General features: G+C 47.4%; 1 protein-coding gene across 1 annotated transcript in view; it reads left to right on the plus strand.

The window, feature by feature from the left end:
- The window catches only part of LOC115130251 (reversion-inducing cysteine-rich protein with Kazal motifs-like), a 61,376-nt gene that overhangs the window by 25,169 nt on the left and 14,368 nt on the right, over positions 1 to 21,839 (plus strand). The window contains exons 7-14 of the mRNA XM_029661183.2: positions 649 to 682; positions 1,345 to 1,542; positions 2,071 to 2,335; positions 2,789 to 2,962; positions 16,052 to 16,264; positions 18,606 to 18,742; positions 19,050 to 19,190; positions 20,298 to 20,486. Of these exons, the coding sequence (XP_029517043.2) occupies positions 649 to 682; positions 1,345 to 1,542; positions 2,071 to 2,335; positions 2,789 to 2,962; positions 16,052 to 16,264; positions 18,606 to 18,742; positions 19,050 to 19,190; positions 20,298 to 20,486 (1,351 nt within the window). The remainder of the gene's footprint in view (positions 1 to 648; positions 683 to 1,344; positions 1,543 to 2,070; positions 2,336 to 2,788; positions 2,963 to 16,051; positions 16,265 to 18,605; positions 18,743 to 19,049; positions 19,191 to 20,297; positions 20,487 to 21,839) is intronic.

Consider the following 21,839-nt stretch of genomic DNA (forward strand, 5'->3'; position numbering starts at 1 on the left):
AAAGAGAGCTAAAGAGGGGAGAGAGAGAAAGAGGGGGATAGAGAGAATGAGGGGGAGAGAGAGAGAAAGGGGAGAGAGAGAGAGAGAGAGAGAAAGAAAGAAAGAAAGAAAGAAAGAAAGAAAGAAAGAAAAGGGGGAGACCGAGAGAGGGGGATAGCTAGAGAGAGAGAGACAGAGAAAGAGGGGGAGAGACAAAGAAAGAGGAGGAGAGAGAGAGAGAAAGAGGAGAGAGAGAGAAAGGGGGAGAGAGAGAAAGAGGGGGAGCGAGAGAGAGAGAGAGAGAGAGAGAAGGGGGAGACAGAGAGAGGGGGAGAGCGAAAGAAAGAAAGAAAGAAAGAAAGAAAGAAAGAGGGGGAAACTGAGAGAGAGAAAGAGGGGAGAGAGAGAGAGAGAAAGAGGGGGGAGAGTGAGAGAGAAAGAGGGAGAGAGATAGAGGGGGGAGAGAGAGAGAGAAAGAGAGAGAAAGAAAGAGATGGAGACCGAGAAAGAGAGAGAGAGGGGGGAGAGAAAGAGGGTGAGAGAGAGAGAAAGAGGGGGACAGAGGGGGGAGAGAGAGAGCTGACACAATATATTTTTTTCAATCATACAATCATTTCAATCATTTCAATCATCTTTTGATCACAAAATTATTTTTCTTCTCATTTCCAGAAACCACTCTACAGCTGTATCATCAAAAATGAGAGTAAGTTTCCCAAATCTCCATGACACGCTGCTAGCCCAAGTCCATCAATCTGAGTGTGAATTTCCAGTGTGATTAAACATGGAGTCACCTCAGTGCCCTTTGACCTCTGTGAGGAGGAAAAGAGTCACCACTCTGCTTGACGAGCCGTGTTTACGTGCCTGAAAGGCAAGGTCTTGACCCTTGGTCCGCAGAAATGATTTCATCTGTCACGGAGTCAGCCAGCCGATGAAACCCTTATTTGTATTCGGAGCTGCAATGTGGTGGTGTGAAACTGCCTTGCAGACAAGCCCACCACAGACATGCCTTTGGGCGATTATGAGGATGTGAGGTCTTGGACTTCCCTGAAGTCTAGCAACTGAGGATCACCCCCAATGTTCACCATGCATATTTAATCAGACTATTCTCTAGGAAATCCTGGAAGTCTACTCTATTCTACTCTAATTCAGCAAAGAAGAATTCCTGATGCTTGAATGTCGATCATGTTTGCGATGTCTGTCATATATTTCATGAAGCTAAAGGCTATTTAAAAACAAAATAGACTAAATAGCCTTTATAATAATAATGATTAACTCCTTTCTATTCAATTCTGTTTACAATTCCATTGAAGTGAATGACTGATGGAAAGAAAATTGTAACTGTGTTGTCTGTCTGTGCTGCCTCAGTGGGCTCGGTGTGCTGCAGCTACGCAGGGAGACACACCAACTGCAGAGAGTACTGCCAGGCTATCTTCCGGACAGACTCCTCCCCCACCGTCTCTCAAATCAAAGCTGTCAAGGAATACTGCCAGAGCATCAGCCCAGAGCTCATTGGCTGTGTGGGCAACTACACCAAGTCTTACCCTATTAGAAGCCCCATAGACAGTAAGTATATCTATTACTGACCTATCAGGAGCTTCGTAGATACTGCGTATATCTAATACTGACCTATCAGGAGCTTTGTAGATCCTGAGGATATCTGTGCTTTGTAGCCTAGTCGTTAGAGCATTGGGCCAGTAACTGAAAGGTTGCTAGATTGAATCCCTGAGCTGACAAGGTAAAAACATACTTTGTTCTGCTCCAGAACAAGGCAGTTAACCCACTGTTCCTAGGCCGTCATTGTAAATAAGAATTTGTTCTTCTCACTTGCCTAGTTAAATAAAGGTTGAATTTAAAAACCAAAAAATATTATAATAATCTGATACTAACCTATCAGCAACCCGATAGATAATGAGTAGTCTTATACCCAAATAATTGCCCAAGTAAATGCCCCTCAAGAATAAAGAATAATATATTTAATTGAATTGAAATACTAATCTATCAGGACCCCATTTAATATATCCAGTGTGTATCTTATGTCTGTGTTGCCTTCCTCCCATCATTGCCTGTCACTAAGTTTTTTGGTCCATCCAGGCCTGTACTGCTGCGACCGGGCAGATGAGCCCCACTGCCAGGTGGCATGCCGGCGTATCCTTCGCACCATGACCACGGAGCATGAGATCATGGAGGGCCTGATCGATGAGTGCGGCAGCCAGCCACTGCCCCAGGACCCGCTGTGGCAGTGCTTCCTGGGCAGCGCCCACCCCCCAACCAAGAGCGAGACGGAGACCTCCCCCACCGCCAAGATGGACGGCGCCAAGCTGCACTGCTGCTCCAAAGCCAATACCTCATTATGCAGGTTAGTTGTTTGTACTCTGATGAGATGCGTATAATAATATATATGCCATTTAGCAGACGCTTTTACCCAAAGCGACATTTTACATATTGGTGGTCCTGGGAGTTGAACCCCCTATCCTGCCATTACAAGGACCATGCTCTACCAACTGAGCTAGCTACAGAGCCTTATAGAAAACACATGAATTTCAAGTTAACACATGAAGTGTTCCAAAAACCCATTTTCATGTAATCACATATGACAACATATATATAGCAAAATGTGATAACATGAAACTACACATTATTGCACATTTCAAGATGACTTTATACAGTTAGATGGGCCAGAAGGTTAGACACACTCAAAGTTATGGAGATTTTTTACATTGTTCAAAGGCAATGTACATTTGAGTCTGGTTTTACATTATTGGGTTGTGTGTCTGTCTGTATGTTTAACTCGGGTTTTGTCAACCAAAAGGGATATGTGTCAGGAGATCAGCACCAACTGGGGCACTCAGACATGGCAGGAGTTTGACCAGATGTGCGAGTACAACCCTGTGGAGACGGATCTGATCACCTGTTTGGCCGACGTCAGGGAGCCCTGCCAGCTAGGCTGTAAGGACCTGGCCTACTGCACCAACTTCAACAACAGGTATGGTATATACCCAGCTACTACACCAGATAAGTAGATAGGTATTTATATCAGCTGTGCCCCACTAGAGATCCTAGTTCAAGTCCAGGCTCTGTCGCAGCCGGCCGCGACAGGGAGACCCATGTGGGCGGCGCACAATTGGCCCAGCGTTGTCCGGGTTAGGGGAGGGTTTGGCTGGCAGGGATGTTCTTGTCCCATTGCGCACTAGCGACTCCTGTGGCAGGGCTGGGTGCAATGCACGCTGACACGGTCGCCAGGTGCACGGTGTTTCCTCCGACACATTGGTGCCGCTGGCTTCCGGGTTAAGCGGACATCTGGTCAAGAAGCAGTGCGGCTTGGTTGGGTTGTGTTTCGGAGGACGCACAGCTCTCGACCTTTGCCTCTCCCGAGTCCGTATGGGAGTTACAGCGATGAGACAAGACTGTAACTACCAGTTGGATACCATGAAATAGGGGAGAAAAAGGAGTAAAAAATAGTTTTAAATAATGCACAAATCAAATTTTCTTCCACTTTGACATTAAGGAGTATATTGTGTAGATTATTGACAAAAAATGGCAATTAAATCCACTTTTATCCCACTTTGTAACACAAAAAAATGCAGAAAAACTCAAGGGGTTGGAATACTTTCTGAAGGGACTGTATTATTATAATTATAATTATTATTATTATTATATAGTTCCAATATATGAGACTCTTAACAGATTATTTTATGCATACATTTTTGTATGAGATCCCTGCAGCAAATTCACAACATTTGCATTGTTAGTGCCACGCTTTTACGAACTGAACCACACAGAACCACACAGGACCACACTGTACCAGACTGTACCAGACTATACCACACTGTACCAGACCTACAATATGTCTACAACAGGTCTGGTACCTACTATACTGTACTGACTAACTTAAAATCTCACGTCCACAATGACTGCATACATCCAAAAAGGAGTCTGTAGTACTCTGTTGCATTGATGGGCCTTCTCATTTAGTCGCACGTCCAATTTCAACACATACAAACCACCCCGGGGTATGACAATGAGAGCGAAAGAGAAAAAGGACATGTCAATTATAAATGAGTCATTTCGTTAAACCAGAGTGTTACTCTCAAATGGCCGAATGGTGAACTGGCATCCTGCAAACCCATGTTCTCCATCACTTCAAGCATTGGGCTGGTCTGACGCCGGCTAGGCTAATAGGATGGTTTAGTCCTGGAGTGTCACAGGAAGGTCAGGGGAGAAGGCGAGGTTGGGTAGGGAGGGAGGGAGGGAGTCCGTCCACCCACCATTTTCCCCAGCCCCGTGGTTGGTGGGTTAGTGGCTTCCATACATAACCCTATGTGCACCTCCAAACCCAAACTGGAACCAACAGCCTCGTAACCACATTAAATAATACACTGCAGTTAACACAATGACATTGGTACGTTTCATGTATTTATCTTTCTGTTTAAACGTTGGTTGTGAAACGAAGCCCTGTGTCTAGTCGATCCCATGCTAGTCATTATGGCTGGCCAACTGGTTGGGGCCGGGTGAAACCAAGACCTCTGGGGTCTCTTCAGAGAGACAATGACTAGTTGACGACGATGTTACTTTATAGGCTCTGTGAGTATTGTGGTCGCCTTCCATGACTTTGTACTAGGTTGTTTAGAGGTCACCGAGAAAGAAGGAAAGAGAAAAGGATAGAGAGACTGTGTGTGTGTGTGTGTGTGTGTGCGTGTGCGTGTGTGTGTGTGTGATTATAGTTTATGGTGTGTTGGTTCCCTTCAACAAATACACTTGACCTTGGAGGCCAGCCGTGTCACAGCTTGCTGCATCCTGGCTTGGGACAGGGCATGAGACCCATGCGGGACGCCATCAAAGCCCGGCGGGCGAACTCACACAAACACACATAGTTCAACAGAATGATCCCCACTCGTGGACTCATCCCCACCAAGCACTGTCCACAAAGCTCCATTCCACCACCAGCCATTTGCTTTGTCCGGTTTCAAAAGGGACTGAGAAAATGTATGATTGGATACAAGGGGATCTGAAGAACATGAGCTACAGACTTAAACTTCATCTCATCGCTTGATCTCTCTTTGTCTGTGATATAGTTTTACATATGTCTTTGTCTGTTGACTGTATCGGTTACAACACAATAATAATGTCGCTCTGGATAAGAGCGTCTGCTAAATGACTTAAATGTAAATGTAATGATAACCATAACGTCATGATTATCATAAACACTTGAATTGCAGCCCGGCAGGCAAACGATGTAATCAATGTTCAATCAAACAAATAAAGTAATTGAACCTCCTCATGGTAGGAGACCCTCTTAGAGAAGATTTGGAAATCCCAAGTATTCCATGTATTATTTTCATTGGGGAAGATCAATGAATTCCTCTTTAGATGATGGCACCGCTGCTCCCCACTGTGGGATTTAGAGTACAGACAAACAAACGCTAGCTCTCATTTCCTTTGAAGGAGTCCCGGGGCCATTGCACGAGAGTCCCCCCCCCCCCCCCCCCCCCGGGGGTTCAAAAGCTGGGGTGACCAGCGGCGTGGGGGCACAGTCGCAGTATGGAAGTTAAATAGGGCTGGAGGCTAAAAAAAACCATTGTGACCTCCGTGTGTCTGTCTGGCTGTCTATCTGTCTGTCTGTCTATCCACCCGTCTGTCTGCCTGTCTGTCTGGACAATAGGGCCCAACAAAGCCCATGGCAGGAAGTCTCAATCCACATGCCAATCATTCTGAGAGGAGGGTGGGAGAGGGGGGCAGAGCCAGAGAGAAGGAAGTCGGGGAAAGAGGTCATGTACACACACCCAGGACCTAGGATGTTGACTCCGGTTGACTCAAGTTGACTAGACCACTATCTTAGATAAAACTCTTCTAGTTCTAGTTATTGACTGAGAGTATGGAAACGGTTGCCATAAACACCATGCCTATTTTAAGTTGATCTTGAATTTGAATTTATTGAGTTATATGAGGAATAGCTGACTCACTGACTGTATTGAGCCTGCTTGGTGAAAATGTATTTCATAACAATCCTAAATACCTGTGCTTTAATTGGAGTGACTTTCCTCCCTTTCCATCTGGGTGAAAGAAAGAGAGAGAGCGAGAATAGGAACGAGTCACTGTAAATAAAAGTGAAGATGTCATTAAAGTTTATTTTTGGGTGGAGTGGAAAACCTCTATGACCATTACCCACTACCCACCAATGGGGTCACGTTTGGTTCATGACCTGGAGCTGAGGTAAGGCTGTGGTCCCTTTGCTTGTGGTCAAGACCTCACTTTCCTTCCCCTCTCTCACACACACACACACACACACACACACACACACACACACACACACACACACACACAGAGGTGTGGACTCCAGTCACATGACTTGGATTCATAAATGTAAAGACTTGAGGCTGACTTGATATAAAATAAAATAACTGAACCCTCAAGACTCGGGACTCGACTTTGACTTGAGACTGATGACTTGAAATGATCTTTTCATGTTTTGTAACGTTTTGACACTCATTTTGTGGCACAGAGTTGCCGTTGATTACTCTCCACGCAGACAGAGACAGTATTTTACAAAAAGAAACACAACAGATTGGCTAGTGAAACATACACTCGGTCCTCTGATTGGACCAGAAAACTGTCAAACAACACAGGTCGTGTGAGCTAGTGGTCCTCTTTTAAGGGGTGCGAGTATGAAACTGAATAGGAAGAATCCATATTGTTCATAGTTTACATATTTTAATAGATTACATAGGTAGGCTTTAAGTCTACCATTTGTATTTGATATTTATACATTTTCCTATTTGATCTGGTCACGAACATAGGTCTACGGCATTGCACCAAATTATTGTCTCAAAAACATCTTATCTGTGCTTCAGAACCAAAGAGTTGAGCGTCTTGACTGCTGACCAATGACCAGTCATCATTTGGCACGCAAAGGCGGGCGCACATAATCAGATTAGTGACCAGAAAGCACTTGTTTAATTTTCTCCGGGTTATGCCCGACAGAAGCAGAGTAGCCTACGTTTACATTATCCATATAGAATGCAGTTTAGCAATCTGCTATGGACATATCTTTGCCAGAACAATAGGCTACATGGTGATTTCATTGATCATTTTCATATTTGAGATAGTCCTAGTTTGGGTGAGTTAATTAGGCTATTTACATCAGTTGTGCGTACTGGCTATGTCTGAAGAGAGATGTAACATGCTTTCTAACCTCTGCATACAGCAGATCATCAACCTCTGCTGCTGTCACGTCCGTTGATTGGAAGAAACCAGGGCGCAGCGTGATGTGAATACATTCTTCTATTTATTAACGAAGAAACACTAAACAAACTATACAAAACAACAAAACAAATGTGACGCTATATACTGTATAAACAGGTGCAGACACAGGCAACTAACCATAGACATACATAAACACCTAGATAGTATACACCCCCCATAAACATACAAAACCCCTAGACAGTCCAAAAACACATACATCACCCATGTCACACCCTGACCTAACCAAAATAATAAAGAAGACAACTAGGCTGTATGATCCCGCTTGCTCTGGACATAACAGAAGTGACATAACATCCCTAGTTGATCATGACTGTCAGCATAAATTACTTTCAGCACAAAATGCAGGTGCAAAGCGCAGTTTATTTCTGTGTCTTGCGTTTTGAAAATGCATCACCATTTATGGATGTAATGACACATTCATAGCCGCAGGAAGTAGGGGTTTTGAGGGTGCTGCAGCACCCGCTGAAAAATATTTTTTTCAGAAAGTAGTGCACTGGGCCTTTACTATTAGCGACCGCTATAGCTGTCTGTAGCACCCCGCCATCCAACACAATTCATTTCATGTAAAGTTTTTTAATTATTTTATTTTTTACTTGACTTGACACTTGACTAGAAAAAACTTGTGACTGGACTTGACTTGCTCTTAGAATGCATGACTTGGACTTGACTCGAGACTCGTTCTACTTGTGACTGGACTTGACTTGCTCTTAGAATGCATGACTTGGACTTGACTCGAGACTCGTTCTACTTGTGACTGGACTTGACTTGCTCTTAGAATGCATGACTTGGACTTGACTCGAGACTCGTTCTACTTGTGACTGGACTTGACTTGCTCTTAGAATGCATGACTTGGACTTGACTCGAGACTCGTTCTACTTGTGACTCGACTTGAGACTCGGACCTTGTGACTTGAGACGTGCTTGTGACTCGAATAATAGTAACTTGGTTCCACCTCTGACACACAAACACACACACACACGCACACGCACACACGGGCAAGGCAGCTTGAGTGAACAGTGGGAGATTTTAAAGGCTGTTATTAAATCAACCACTGGCTGGAGATCAGCGCTAGACCAGATTCAACATCAGCCCCAGAACCATCCCTCCCTCACCCAGTGGAACCTACAAATCACCCAGCCCACACTGGACCTACATAAACCTACCAATCGCCCAGCCCCCACTGGACCTACATAAACCTACCAATCACCCAGCCCACACTGGACTTACATAAACCTACCAATCACCCGGTCCACACTGGACCTACATAAACCTACCAATCACCCAGCCCACACTGGACTTACATAAACCTACCAATCACCCGGTCCACACTGGACCTACATAAACCTACCAATCACCCAGCCCACACTGGACTTACACAAACCTACCAATCACCTAGCCCACACTGGACCTTCATAAACCTACCAATCACCCAGCCCACACTGGACTTACATAAACCTACCAATCACTCGGTCCACACTGGACCTACATAAACCTACCAATCACCCAGCCCACACTGGACTTACAGAAACCTACCAATCACCCGGTCCACACTGGACCTACATAAACCTACCAATCACCCGGTCCACACTGGACCTACATAAACCTACCAATCACCCAGCCCACACTGGACCTACATAAACCTACCAATCACCCAGCCCACACTGGACTTACATAAACCTACCAATCACCCGGTCCACATTGGACCTACATAAACCTACCAATGACCCGGTCCACACTGGACCTACATAAACCTACCAGTCACCCGGTCCACACTGGACCTACATAAACCTACCAATCACCCAGCCCCCACTGGACGTACATCAACCTACCAATCACCCGGTCCACACTGGACCTACATAAACCTACCAATCACCCAGCCCCCACTGGACGTACATCAACCTACCAATCACCCAGCCCACACTGGACCTACATAAACCTACCAATCACCCAGCCCACACTGGACCTACATAAACCTACCAATCACCCAGCCCACACTGGACCTACATAAACCTACCAGTCACCCGGTCCACACTGGACCTACATAAACCTACCAATCGCCCAGCCCACACTGGACCTACATAAACCTACCAATCACCCGGTCCACACTGGACCTACATAAACCTACCAATCACCCAGCCCCCACTGGACGTACATCAACCTACCAATCACCCGGTCCACACTGGACCTACATAAACCTACCAATCACCCAGCCCCCACTGGACGTACATCAACCTACCAATCACCCAGCCCACACTGGACCTACATAAACCTACCAATCACCCAGCCCACACTGGACCTACATAAACCTACCAATCACCCAGCCCACACTGGACTTACATAAACCTACCAATCACCCGGTCCACATTGGACCTACATAAACCTACCAATCACCCGGTCCACACTGGACCTACATAAACCTACCAATCACCCAGCCCACACTGGACCTACATAAACCTACCAATCACCCGGTCCACACCGGACATACATAAACCTACCAATCACCCGGTCCACACTGGACCTACATAAACATACCAATCACCCGGTCCACATTGGACCTACATAAACCTACCAATCACCCAGCCCACACTGGACCTACATAAACCTACCAATCACCCAGCCCACACTGGACCTACATAAACCTACCAATCACCCAGCCCACACCGGACATACATAAACCTACCAATCACCCAGTCCACACTGGACCTACATAAACCTACCAATCACCCGATCCACACTGGACCTACATAAACCTACCAATCACCCGATCCACACTGGACCTACATAAACCTACCAATCACCCGGTCCACACTGGACCTACATAAACCTACCAATCACCCGGTCCACACTGGACCTACATAAACCTACCAATCACCCGGTCCACACTGGACCTACAAAAACCTACCAATCACCCGGCCCACACTGGACCTACATAAACCTACCAATCACCCAGCCCCCACTGGACCTACATAAACCTACCAATCACCCGGTCCACACTGGACCTACATAAACCTACCAATCACCCAGCCCACACTGGACCTACATAAACCTACCAATCACCCGGTCCACACTGGACCTACATTAACCTACCAATCGCCCAGCCCACACTGGACCTACATAAACCTACCAATCACCCGGTCCACACTGGACCTACATAAACCTACCAATCACCCAGCCCACACTGGACCTACATAAACCTACCAGTCACCCGGTCCACACTGGACCCACATAAACCTACCAATCACCCGGCCCACACTGGACCTACATAAACCTACCAATCACCCGGTCCACACTGGACCTACATAAACCTACCAATCACCCAGCCCACACTGGACCTACATAAACCTACCAGTCACCCGGTCCACACTGGACCTACATAAACCTACCAATCACCCGGTCCACACTGGACCTACATAAACCTACCAGTCACCCGGTCCACACTGGACCTACATAAACCTACCAATCACCCGGCCCACACTGGACCTACATAAACCTACCAATCACCCGGTCCACACTGGACCTACATAAACCTACCAATCACCCAGCCCACACTGGACCTACATAAACCTACCAGTCACCCAGCCCACACTGGACCTACATAAACCTACCAGTCACCCGGTCCACACTGGACCTACATAAACCTACCAATCACCCAGCCCACACTGGACCTACATAAACCTACCAGTCACCCGGTCCACACTGGACCTACATAAACCTACCAATCGCCCGGCCCACACTGGACCTACATAAACCTACCAATCACCCAGCCCACACTGGACCTACATAAACCTACCAGTCACCCGGTCCACACTGGACCTACATAAACCTACCAATCGCCCAGCCCACACTGGACCTACATAAACCTACCAGTCACCCGGTCCACACTGGACCTATATAAACCTACCAATCGCCCAGCCCACACTGGACCTACATAAACCTACCAATCACCCAGCCCACACTGGACCTACATAAACCTACCAGTCACCCGGTCCACACTGGACCTACATAAACCTACCAATCACCCAGCCCACACTGGACCTACATAAACCTACCAGTCACCCGGTCCACACTGGACCTACATAAACCTACCAATCGCCCGGCCCACACTGGACCTACATAAACCTACCAATCACCCGGCCCACACTGGACCTACATAAACCTACCAGTCACCCGGTCCACACTGGACCTACATAAACCTACCAATCGCCCAGCCCACACTGGACCTACATAAACCTACCAATCACCCAGCCCACACTGGACCTACATAAACCTACCAGTCACCCGGTCCACACTGGACCTATATAAACCTACCAATCGCCCAGCCCACACTGGACCTACATAAACCTACCAATCACCCGGTCCACACTGGACCTACATAAACCTACCAATCACCCAGCCCCCACTGGACGTACATCAACCTACCAATCACCCGGTCCACACTGGACGTACATAAACCTACCAATCACCCAGCCCCCACTGGACGTACATCAACCTACCAATCACCCGGTCCACACTGGACCTACATAAACCTACCAATCACCCAGCCCCCACTGGACGTACATCAACCTACCAATCACCCGGCCCACACTGGACCTACATAAACCTACCAATCACCCAGCCCACACTGGACCTACATAAACCTACCAATCGCCCGGCCCACACTGGACCTACATAAACCTACCAATCACCCAGCCCACACTGGACCTACATAAACCTACCAGTCACCCGGTCCACACTGGACCTACATAAACCTACCAATCGCCCAGCCCACACTGGACCTACATAAACCTACCAATCACCCAGCCCACACTGGACCTACATAAACCTACCAGTCACCCGGTCCACACTGGACCTACATAAACCTACCAATCGCCCAGCCCACACTGGACCTACATAAACCTACCAATCACCCGGTCCACACTGGACCTACATAAACCTACCAATCACCCAGCCCCCACTGGACATACATCAACCTACCAATCACCCGGTCCACACTGGACGTACATAAACCTACCAATCACCCAGCCCCCACTGGACGTACATCAACCTACCAATCACCCGGTCCACACTGGACCTACATAAACCTACCAATCACCCAGCCCCCACTGGACGTACATCAACCTACCAATCACCCAGCCCACACTGGACCTACATAAACCTACCAATCACCCAGCCCACACTGGACCTACATAAACCTACCAATCGCCCGGCCCACACTGGACCTACATAAACCTACCAATCACCCAGCCCACACTGGACGTACATCAACCTACCAGTCACCCGGTCCACACTGGACCTACATAAACCTACCAATCGCCCAGCCCACACTGGACCTACATAAACCTACCAATCACCCAGCCCACACTGGACCTACATAAACCTACCAGTCACCCGGTCCACACTGGACCTACATAAACCTACCAATCACCCAGCCCACACTGGACCTACATAAACCTACCAGTCACCCGGTCCACACTGGACCTACATAAACCTACCAATCGCCCGGCCCACACTGGACCTACATAAACCTACCAATCACCCGGCCCACACTGGACCTACATAAACCTACCAGTCACCCGGTCCACACTGGACCTACATAAACCTACCAATCGCCCAGCCCACACTGGACCTACATAAACCTACCAATCACCCAGCCCACACTGGACCTACATAAACCTACCAGTCACCCGGTCCACACTGGACCTATATAAACCTACCAATCGCCCAGCCCACACTGGACCTACATAAACCTACCAATCACCCGGTCCACACTGGACCTACATAAACCTACCAATCACCCAGCCCCCACTGGACGTACATCAACCTACCAATCACCCGGTCCACACTGGACGTACATAAACCTACCAATCACCCGGTCCACACTGGACGTACATAAACCTACCAATCACCCAGCCCCCACTGGACGTACATCAACCTACCAATCACCCGGTCCACACTGGACCTACATAAACCTACCAATCACCCAGCCCCACTGGACGTACATCAACCTACCAATCACCCGGCCCACACTGGACCTACATAAACCTACCAATCACCCAGCCCACACTGGACCTACATAAACCTACCAATCGCCCGGCCCACACTGGACCTACATAAACCTACCAATCACCCAGCCCACACTGGACCTACATAAACCTACCAGTCACCCGGTCCACACTGGACCTACATAAACCTACCAATCGCCCAGCCCACACTGGACCTACATAAACCTACCAATCACCCAGCCCACACTGGACCTACATAAACCTACCAGTCACCCGGTCCACACTGGACCTACATAAACCTACCAATCGCCCAGCCCACACTGGACCTACATAAACCTACCAATCACCCGGTCCACACTGGACCTACATAAACCTACCAATCACCCAGCCCCACTGGACGTACATCAACCTACCAATCACCCGGTCCACACTGGACGTACATAAACCTACCAATCACCCAGCCCCCACTGGACGTACATCAACCTACCAATCACCCGGTCCACACTGGACCTACATAAACCTACCAATCACCCAGCCCCCACTGGACGTACATCAACCTACCAATCACCCAGCCCACACTGGACCTACATAAACCTACCAATCACCCAGCCCACACTGGACCTACATAAACCTACCAATCGCCCGGCCCACACTGGACCTACATAAACCTACCAATCACCCAGCCCACACTGGACCTACATAAACCTACCAGTCACCCAGTCCACACTGGTCCAACACTGGACCTACATAAACCTACCAATCACCCAGCCCACACTGGACCTACATAAACCTACCAATCACCCAGCCCACACTGGACCTACATAAACCTACCAATCTACCACCTACATCACCCGGTCCACACTGGACCTACATAAACCTACCAATCACCCAGCCCACACGGGACCTACATAAACCTACCAATCACCCGGTCCAAACTGGACCTACATAAACCTACCAATCACCCAGCCCCCACTGGACGTACATCAACCTACCAATCACCCGGTCCACACTGGACCTACATAAACCTACCAATCACCCAGCCCCCACACTGGACGTACATCAACCTACCAATCACCCCGGTCCACACTGGACCTACATAAACCTACCAATCACCCAGCCCCACTGGACCTACATCAACCTACCAATCACCCAGCCCACACTGGACCTACATAAACCTACCAATCACCCAGCCCACACTGGACCTACATAAACCTACCAGTCACCCGGTCCACACTGGACCTACATAAACCTACCAATCGCCCAGCCCACACTGGACCTACATAAACCTACCAATCACCCAGCCCACACTGGACCTACATAAACCTACCAGTCACCCGGTCCACACTGGACCTACATAAACCTACCAATCGCCCAGCCCACACTGGACCTACATAAACCTACCAATCACCCGGTCCACACTGGACCTACATAAACCTACCAATCACCCAGCCCCCACTGGACGTACATCAACCTACCAATCACCCGGTCCACACTGGACGTACATAAACCTACCAATCACCCAGCCCCCACTGGACGTACATCAACCTACCAATCACCCGGTCCACACTGGACCTACATAAACCTACCAATCACCCAGCCCCCACTGGACGTACATCAACCTACCAATCACCCAGCCCACACTGGACCTACATAAACCTACCAATCACCCAGCCCACACTGGACCTACATAAACCTACCAATCGCCCGGCCCACACTGGACCTACATAAACCTACCAATCACCCAGCCCACACTGGACCTACATAAACCTACCAGTCACCCGGTCCACACTGGACCTACATAAACCTACCAATCGCCCAGCCCACACTGGACCTACATAAACCTACCAATCACCCAGCCCACACTGGACCTACATAAACCTACCAGTCACCCGGTCCACACTGGACCTACATAAACCTACCAATCGCCCAGCCCACACGGGACCTACATAAACCTACCAATCACCCGGTCCAAACTGGACCTACATAAACCTACCAATCACCCAGCCCCCACTGGACGTACATCAACCTACCAATCACCCGGTCCACACTGGACGTACATAAACCTACCAATCACCCAGCCCCCACTGGACGTACATCAACCTACCAATCACCCGGTCCACACTGGACCTACATAAACCTACCAATCACCCAGCCCCCACTGGACGTACATCAACCTACCAATCACCCAGCCCACACTGGACCTACATAAACCTACCAATCACCCAGCCCACACTGGACCTACATAAACCTACCAATCACCCAGCCCACACTGGACCTACATGAAAGACACTTCCTCCCCCCGTAGATCATTAAAGAAAATAGTCCTCGCCCAGCAACAGGTTTCTTCAGGAAGTAGTGCTTCTCGGGACCAGCCGTTGGTCTTTTGTTCCCTGGCTTGTATCTGGCATGTTTCTGCAGTGACTAACAGTAGTAAACAGTGGCCGTCCGGCTGCCCGGGGTGTGACATCATCACAGCCACATCCATGTGCTGTTGAGCTGTGGACACAGCATCTGGACTCACAGGGCAGAGTGACTGTGCAACCCATTAGACAGAGACAGTGGCAGTGTTGTGTGTTACGTTTTGGTTTATATGGACTTGGGTTTTTGTCTTCTGTAGTAAGATTCACTCTGTGACTCACTTGGTATCCATGTCCTAACCTCGAGTCGAAGCAACGTAGCACCCACCCCGAAAATGTTAACCGATTCTCTGTGTTTCTGTTGTGTGCACATTTGTATTAATTCTGATAGATGCGTGTTCTATTGAGTCCATCTGCTAATTCTATCACGTCTCCCGGTCTTATTGACTCCAGGCCCACTGAGCTGTTCCGTAGCTGTAACATCCAATCAGACCAGGGCGCCATGAACGACATCAAGCTGTGGTCCAATGGGACGATCAAGATGCCCTTTATGAACATCCCCGTCCTGGACATCAGGAAGTGTCGTCCGGAGATGTGGAAGGCTGTGGCCTGCGCCCTGCAGATCAAACCCTGCTACAGCAAGTCCCGCGGCAGCGTCATCTGCAAGTATGTACCCTCTCTGTTCTCATTCTGTTAATTGACTTCACGTATTTAGTATGACTTTGGTCTAGTTTCCCAGACCCAGGTTAAGCCATCTCCTGGACTAAAAAGTTTCCATTGGAGAATCCCCATTTAAAGTGCTTTTTAGTCCAGGGATTGGCTTAATGTGGATCTGCTGTTAATGCGTTACCATTTATCCCGCCTTTGAGAAAGCATTCTATCTTGAAATCACCCACCTGGTAAAATAAAGTTAATAAATAGTTAAATAAGTACATACAGCATCCCACCTTCACCTTCAATCGACTCCCGTTGTCACCGTAAAAAGTCCCCCTCAGGAAACGACCGACAAAGTACCAGCTGGAACCTAAAACCACATGAACCAAATACAGGTGATCTCATATAGAGCGCTCTGCTTACACAACATGTAGTTAGATTGACTCAGGGAGGAGGATGTTGTGGTTTCTGCATGGCTTGACTCACTATCCCACCTCAGGTTATTTATGTGCAGATCCTTTGACTGAAAGCAAATCTTTTGATTGGAGCTTTTACCTCTGAGAGCAATCACACCTGGGTTTCTGTCAGGCTGAATGGGGTAGTTAGCATGTTAGTGACTGTGGTTAACACACCAGCATTTACCTGTACACTAGGCTAGCCCTCAGGGCTGTAACAGCCAATGCATGTGGAGGCCTTATCAATGTGGTCAGGAGCGTGTTCCAGCTGACAGGCTTTATTCACAGGTGCTACACGTGTGTGACAGTGGCCTTTTGTTGCACCTTTATTTACATTTGCATTTCTAGGGGGAGCCCTTGGGCAGACACACACACACATAGACAAACAGACAGACACACACACTCCTTCATTGTTCTGGAGGTAGGGGGGATTAGGCCTCCTCACGCTACCCCTTTCAGAGTCATTCTTCCTGGGCTGCTTTGGGATGTCAGGGGGCCTGTCTGGAGCTCTGTATCCCCCGCCCAGGCTCTCCCCCCCTCTATACCCAGCCACAGAGGACAAAGACGGGATGTCAGTGAGCGATGGCAGGACAGAACCCCACATACATCAGTCAGGACTTAGATTGGCATGTTGTATTGGCCTTGTCCAGTACAACTAAACGCTGTGGCTCAGCTGTTCATGTCTGAGCAAGAAATGTGTGTGTCTGTGTGTGTGTGTGTGTGTGTGTGTGTGTGTGTGTGTCTATGGGTGTACGTGTACATGAGTGTGTGTGTGTGTGTGTGTGTCTATGGGTGTACATGAGTGTGTGTGTGTGTGTGTGTGTGTGTGTGTGTGTGTGTGTGTGTGTGTGTGTGTGTGTGTGTGTGTGTGTGTGTGTGTGTGTGTGTGTCTATGTGTGTACGTGTACATGAGTGTGTGCATGCATGCTTATGCCCATGTACAAATAATCTGTCTCTTTAAATAATTACTCATACACAGACTGTACAACTCAACTTAATCTCTTAATCTTCGGCTCTCGGGTGAATGACTTTTCTATCACACATAATTGTTTTGTCAATCCTATTTGGCTCAGTGTGTGGAATGCCAGGTGTACCATACTGATTACCTGCAGCACAAAGGTACGTTATTACATTAGCCCGCTCAAGGCAACAGAAACGCAACATGCATTCTTAACTCAGTGTGGGTAAGAAAAGCTGAGACCGCAATAAAGGACTAGAAAGGAAATTACACCCCAGGATGGCAAATCAACAGAGCAGATAGACGGTTGGGAATGTAACATATGGGCCAGTGGCAAGCCTGAGAGCAGCCCAAGTCACTTCAAACACAAGTCCAGCACTTTAATGTCTGCACCTAAGCTTTCCCGGCACTAGGAGGATGCTGTGCGATGTATGCAGGGAATAGGAATCTGTCTTGTGTTTCGTCTGACCTCACTTTCAATAATAGCCTTCTGCTGTATCTGTCAAGCCAGACGATGCTACAGTATGTCTCTGTTTGTATCCACAAGAATATGTGACCTGGCTAAACTCTACACTGGGTTAAAGTTCAGCATCTTTAAACGGTTTGAAACTGTTTTTAGATATGTGTTGCACTGAATCAAAATCTTTCACAGTCAAATACGAACTAGAAAGGAGTTTCAAGTTACATTGCATACGTTGCCGTAAATGCTGCAATCATTTCAAAACACCTTGCAGCGTTGCGATTAGGTTTGTAAAATTCAGCGAACTTTCAATAAATCCTGGTTGGATGATTCCGGATGTCCTGTTTATTCCCTACTAATTCCAGGAAAACCAGGGAATTTATTGAACATTCCCGGAATTATGCAACCCTTCTTGCAATAGTGAATGTTCCTCACCCTGTCCTTCACTGGCCGTTTCCCCTGCTGTTGACAACCCTTCAGGTCGGACTGTGTAGACATCCTGACACAGTGTGGTGACCACAAACGCTTCCACGAGGGACAGACAGCCGAGCGCATCTGTGAGATCCTGTCCCCCATAGACGACCCTGAACGCTGCATCCCCCTGGAGAGATACCTCAGTGAGTGGGACTGTGTGTGTGTGTGTGTGTGTGTGTGTGTGTGTGTGTGTGTGTGTGTGTGTGTGTGTGTGTGTGTGTGTGTGTGTGTGTGTGTGTGTGTGTGTGTGTGTCTTTGAACAACTAGCACTGTTACCTTACCGTTACCAATTGAAAGGACTTACCGATTTATATGATTCATATTCACACAATGAAAAAGTATTTTCATGATTACACATACATGCAAGGAGTCCAGTTATTACAAGGAAAAATGATTCACCTCAGAGTTCTCTAAAGCTTCAAATGAAATGGCTCATTCGTCCCCACACAGCTCCTAGCTCCCTGGGTAACATCATTGAGGAGGTCATCCACCCCTGTAACCCCAACCCCTGTCTCAGCAACCACCTGTGTGAGGTGAACAGGAAGGGCTGTCAGCCAGGACAGGACTGCCTGCCCTACTTCTGTGTGCCTGGTACAGTATACCGACATACCATACCGCCACGTAACCCGTATCCACTGTACATAGGGACACACTGTTTTGAGCTTGTTCTACTAAGTAGTATTTAACGGTATATCGTAACGTCTGTACTTTTTCCATACTACAAACATAATTTGGTAGTAGAATTTTGTTACTTTCGGTTCTTCTATCAAATCTGTCTCACCAACTAAAAGTATTGAACATATTAGAAAAGTAATTCATTTGCCCAAGTTTATTATAAAACAAACAGAATGCATCAGTGATTCGCATTCCCTGCAGCTTTCTGACCCAGATATCGATTCATAATTAACCGTTTTTGGATTGCGTAAACAACAACAGTAATTGTGTGATGGCGGGGATGCAGGGCTGTCCCAAACAAAACAACTGCAAGTGTGCTTGCTCTAGTTCCTCAACGGCACAGCTAGGAGAGATAAAATACAAATAAACGTATAGTTCAAGACTCTTCTTTGAGTCATAAAGTGCATTGAAATGATTTAGGAACTGTGCACACTTTGAGACTCCAGTTAGTCCTCTCACTCAAACGCTTGTCATTTTATTTGCCTTATGTTGAACCTACCCCACATTTTCCACCAATACTGTTATCATGTTACTGAATGTATCCAGAGTATTTTGAGATTTTGTTATCAACAAAAAGTAAAGTAAATGTAAAATGTACATACAATCAACAGTGTTGATTTCAATTGCTACCATGGTTATGCACATGCTTTTCATATTTCTTCTGTAGGCCAATTCCCACGAGGGTAAAGTGTTAAGTTAAGCATTGTTGTGGACTTGTATCATTTTTCTATAAAAAAAGTGTGATTTTGAGAGTGACCCCCCCCCCCCAAAAGGGACAAACCACAGTCCTTCTTCCTGCTTTCTTTTTTCAGTGGCATTGTTTTGTTATCGAGTATAATGATACTTAACCTGGTATCATGACATCACTGCTGCTAGGAGAAGGCAATGTGTCATAGCATACCATACCGTCTTGTGCCCCTAGGAGGTGCCTATGTCCACTGTAAATACATGTGTATGTGTGTAGACGTGAACAGTTAGTCTGACTGTACTGTGTTCTGGGTGTGTGTGTGTTTGTGTGTGCAGGCTGTAAACTGGGCGAAGCCTCAGAGTTCCTGGTCCACCTGGAAGCCCGTATCCAGGTGCCCATGCGTAATGGGCAGGCGGGTTGCTTCGAGGTGTGTACCTGTGGCCAGAGTGGAAGGCTGGAGAACTGTGCTGAGATGCCCTGCATAGACACCTCCAAGACTTGCATTGTTGGGGGACAAAGAAAAAGTAAGCTGCCGCTTACTTGTTCTAAATGGCTCGAATTCATGTGACACTTTTCAGTAGATCTTACTATTTTAAAAGCACAGAACACTTTACATTGTGTGAGGGTAGTTTTATTTGCCCCATTCACCACCAATGTGTAGCATCCATCTTGTTTTCAGCTCTAAAGGAACAATTTAGACATGCTGACATTGGGCACATTTGTTGTTATACGTCTGAAGCTGACAACTGACTGTTGGACCACAATTGTGTTCAGTAGGCACAAAACGGGAAAACTTGGAAGCACAATACCTGAACTCAAAAAAAAGGAACCCTTATTTTTATATTCCGTGTCAAAACATTTTGCTACTCATGCCCTGCTGAACACGACCCAGGAGTTGACTTGGGACTGGAGAGAGCTCTCTGTGGAGGAGTTGGTGCTGTTGTGCCTGGTTGTGAAAGTAAAATGCTTCCTGTAGTGTAAACATCACTGCCACTCTTCTTCTTCCCCTAGCAGCATGGCAACACTACATTAAAAACTAAAAAACTAGAAATAAGGCACCCAACCGCATGTTGGTATTTCCTTCCCGCGGTCTCCCTCTGGCCCTCCCTATATGTCAATACTGTGACTTGAAAGGAGCCTGCTGCCAGTCTCCTCTCTCTCTCTCTCTCTCTCTCTCTCTCTGTCTCTGTCTCTCTGTCTCTCTCTCTCTTCATCTCACACACACACACACACACACACACACACACAAACACACACACACACACACACACACTCTCTTCTGTGAACAGCAGGGAAGAATTCAGCATAGAGTAACCACATCCCCCTCTAGGCTACACATGGCCTTAGTCACTCTGTGATGTTGCCCCCTAGTGGCCTAGTGGCTAATCATATCCCCATAGAGAAACAACACTTTGAACAACAGGATTGTCTTTCATATCTAGGTTTTATATTAGCATTTTCCCCCCCTTCCCCCCTTTGTTTAATGTACCGGCTTTGAATCTACATTTGTTTGAACCCAAATCAGTTTATTGCTTTTGCTTTTATGTTTGTTTTCGCTCCGGTTCAAAAGGGGGGTCAGACGTTTCAGCCTTATTTGACACAGATGTGGTTTGCCTGAGAGTGAGAGTGGTGGGGCTTCGGAGTTCTTATATCCAGCATTAGGAGAGGAACATGAAGTAATCCTATAGGGAAGCCTTAGTTTAGTTAAAGATAATTTTTTTGTGTTTCAGATCCTAAAGAAATAAAGCTAAGGTATACCAGGACAGCCCAAACCCGAGGGTTGCTTTAACTTCCACAGACTGTCTTGTAGATGTGGCCTGTGTGGTCTAGCACTTAGAGCCGCAGACCCTGGAACACACATACTGTACCAGAGTCGG

Source organism: Oncorhynchus nerka, linkage group LG6 (genome assembly GCF_034236695.1).
Source record: "Oncorhynchus nerka isolate Pitt River linkage group LG6, Oner_Uvic_2.0, whole genome shotgun sequence".
Classification (NCBI taxonomy): domain Eukaryota; kingdom Metazoa; phylum Chordata; class Actinopteri; order Salmoniformes; family Salmonidae; genus Oncorhynchus; species Oncorhynchus nerka.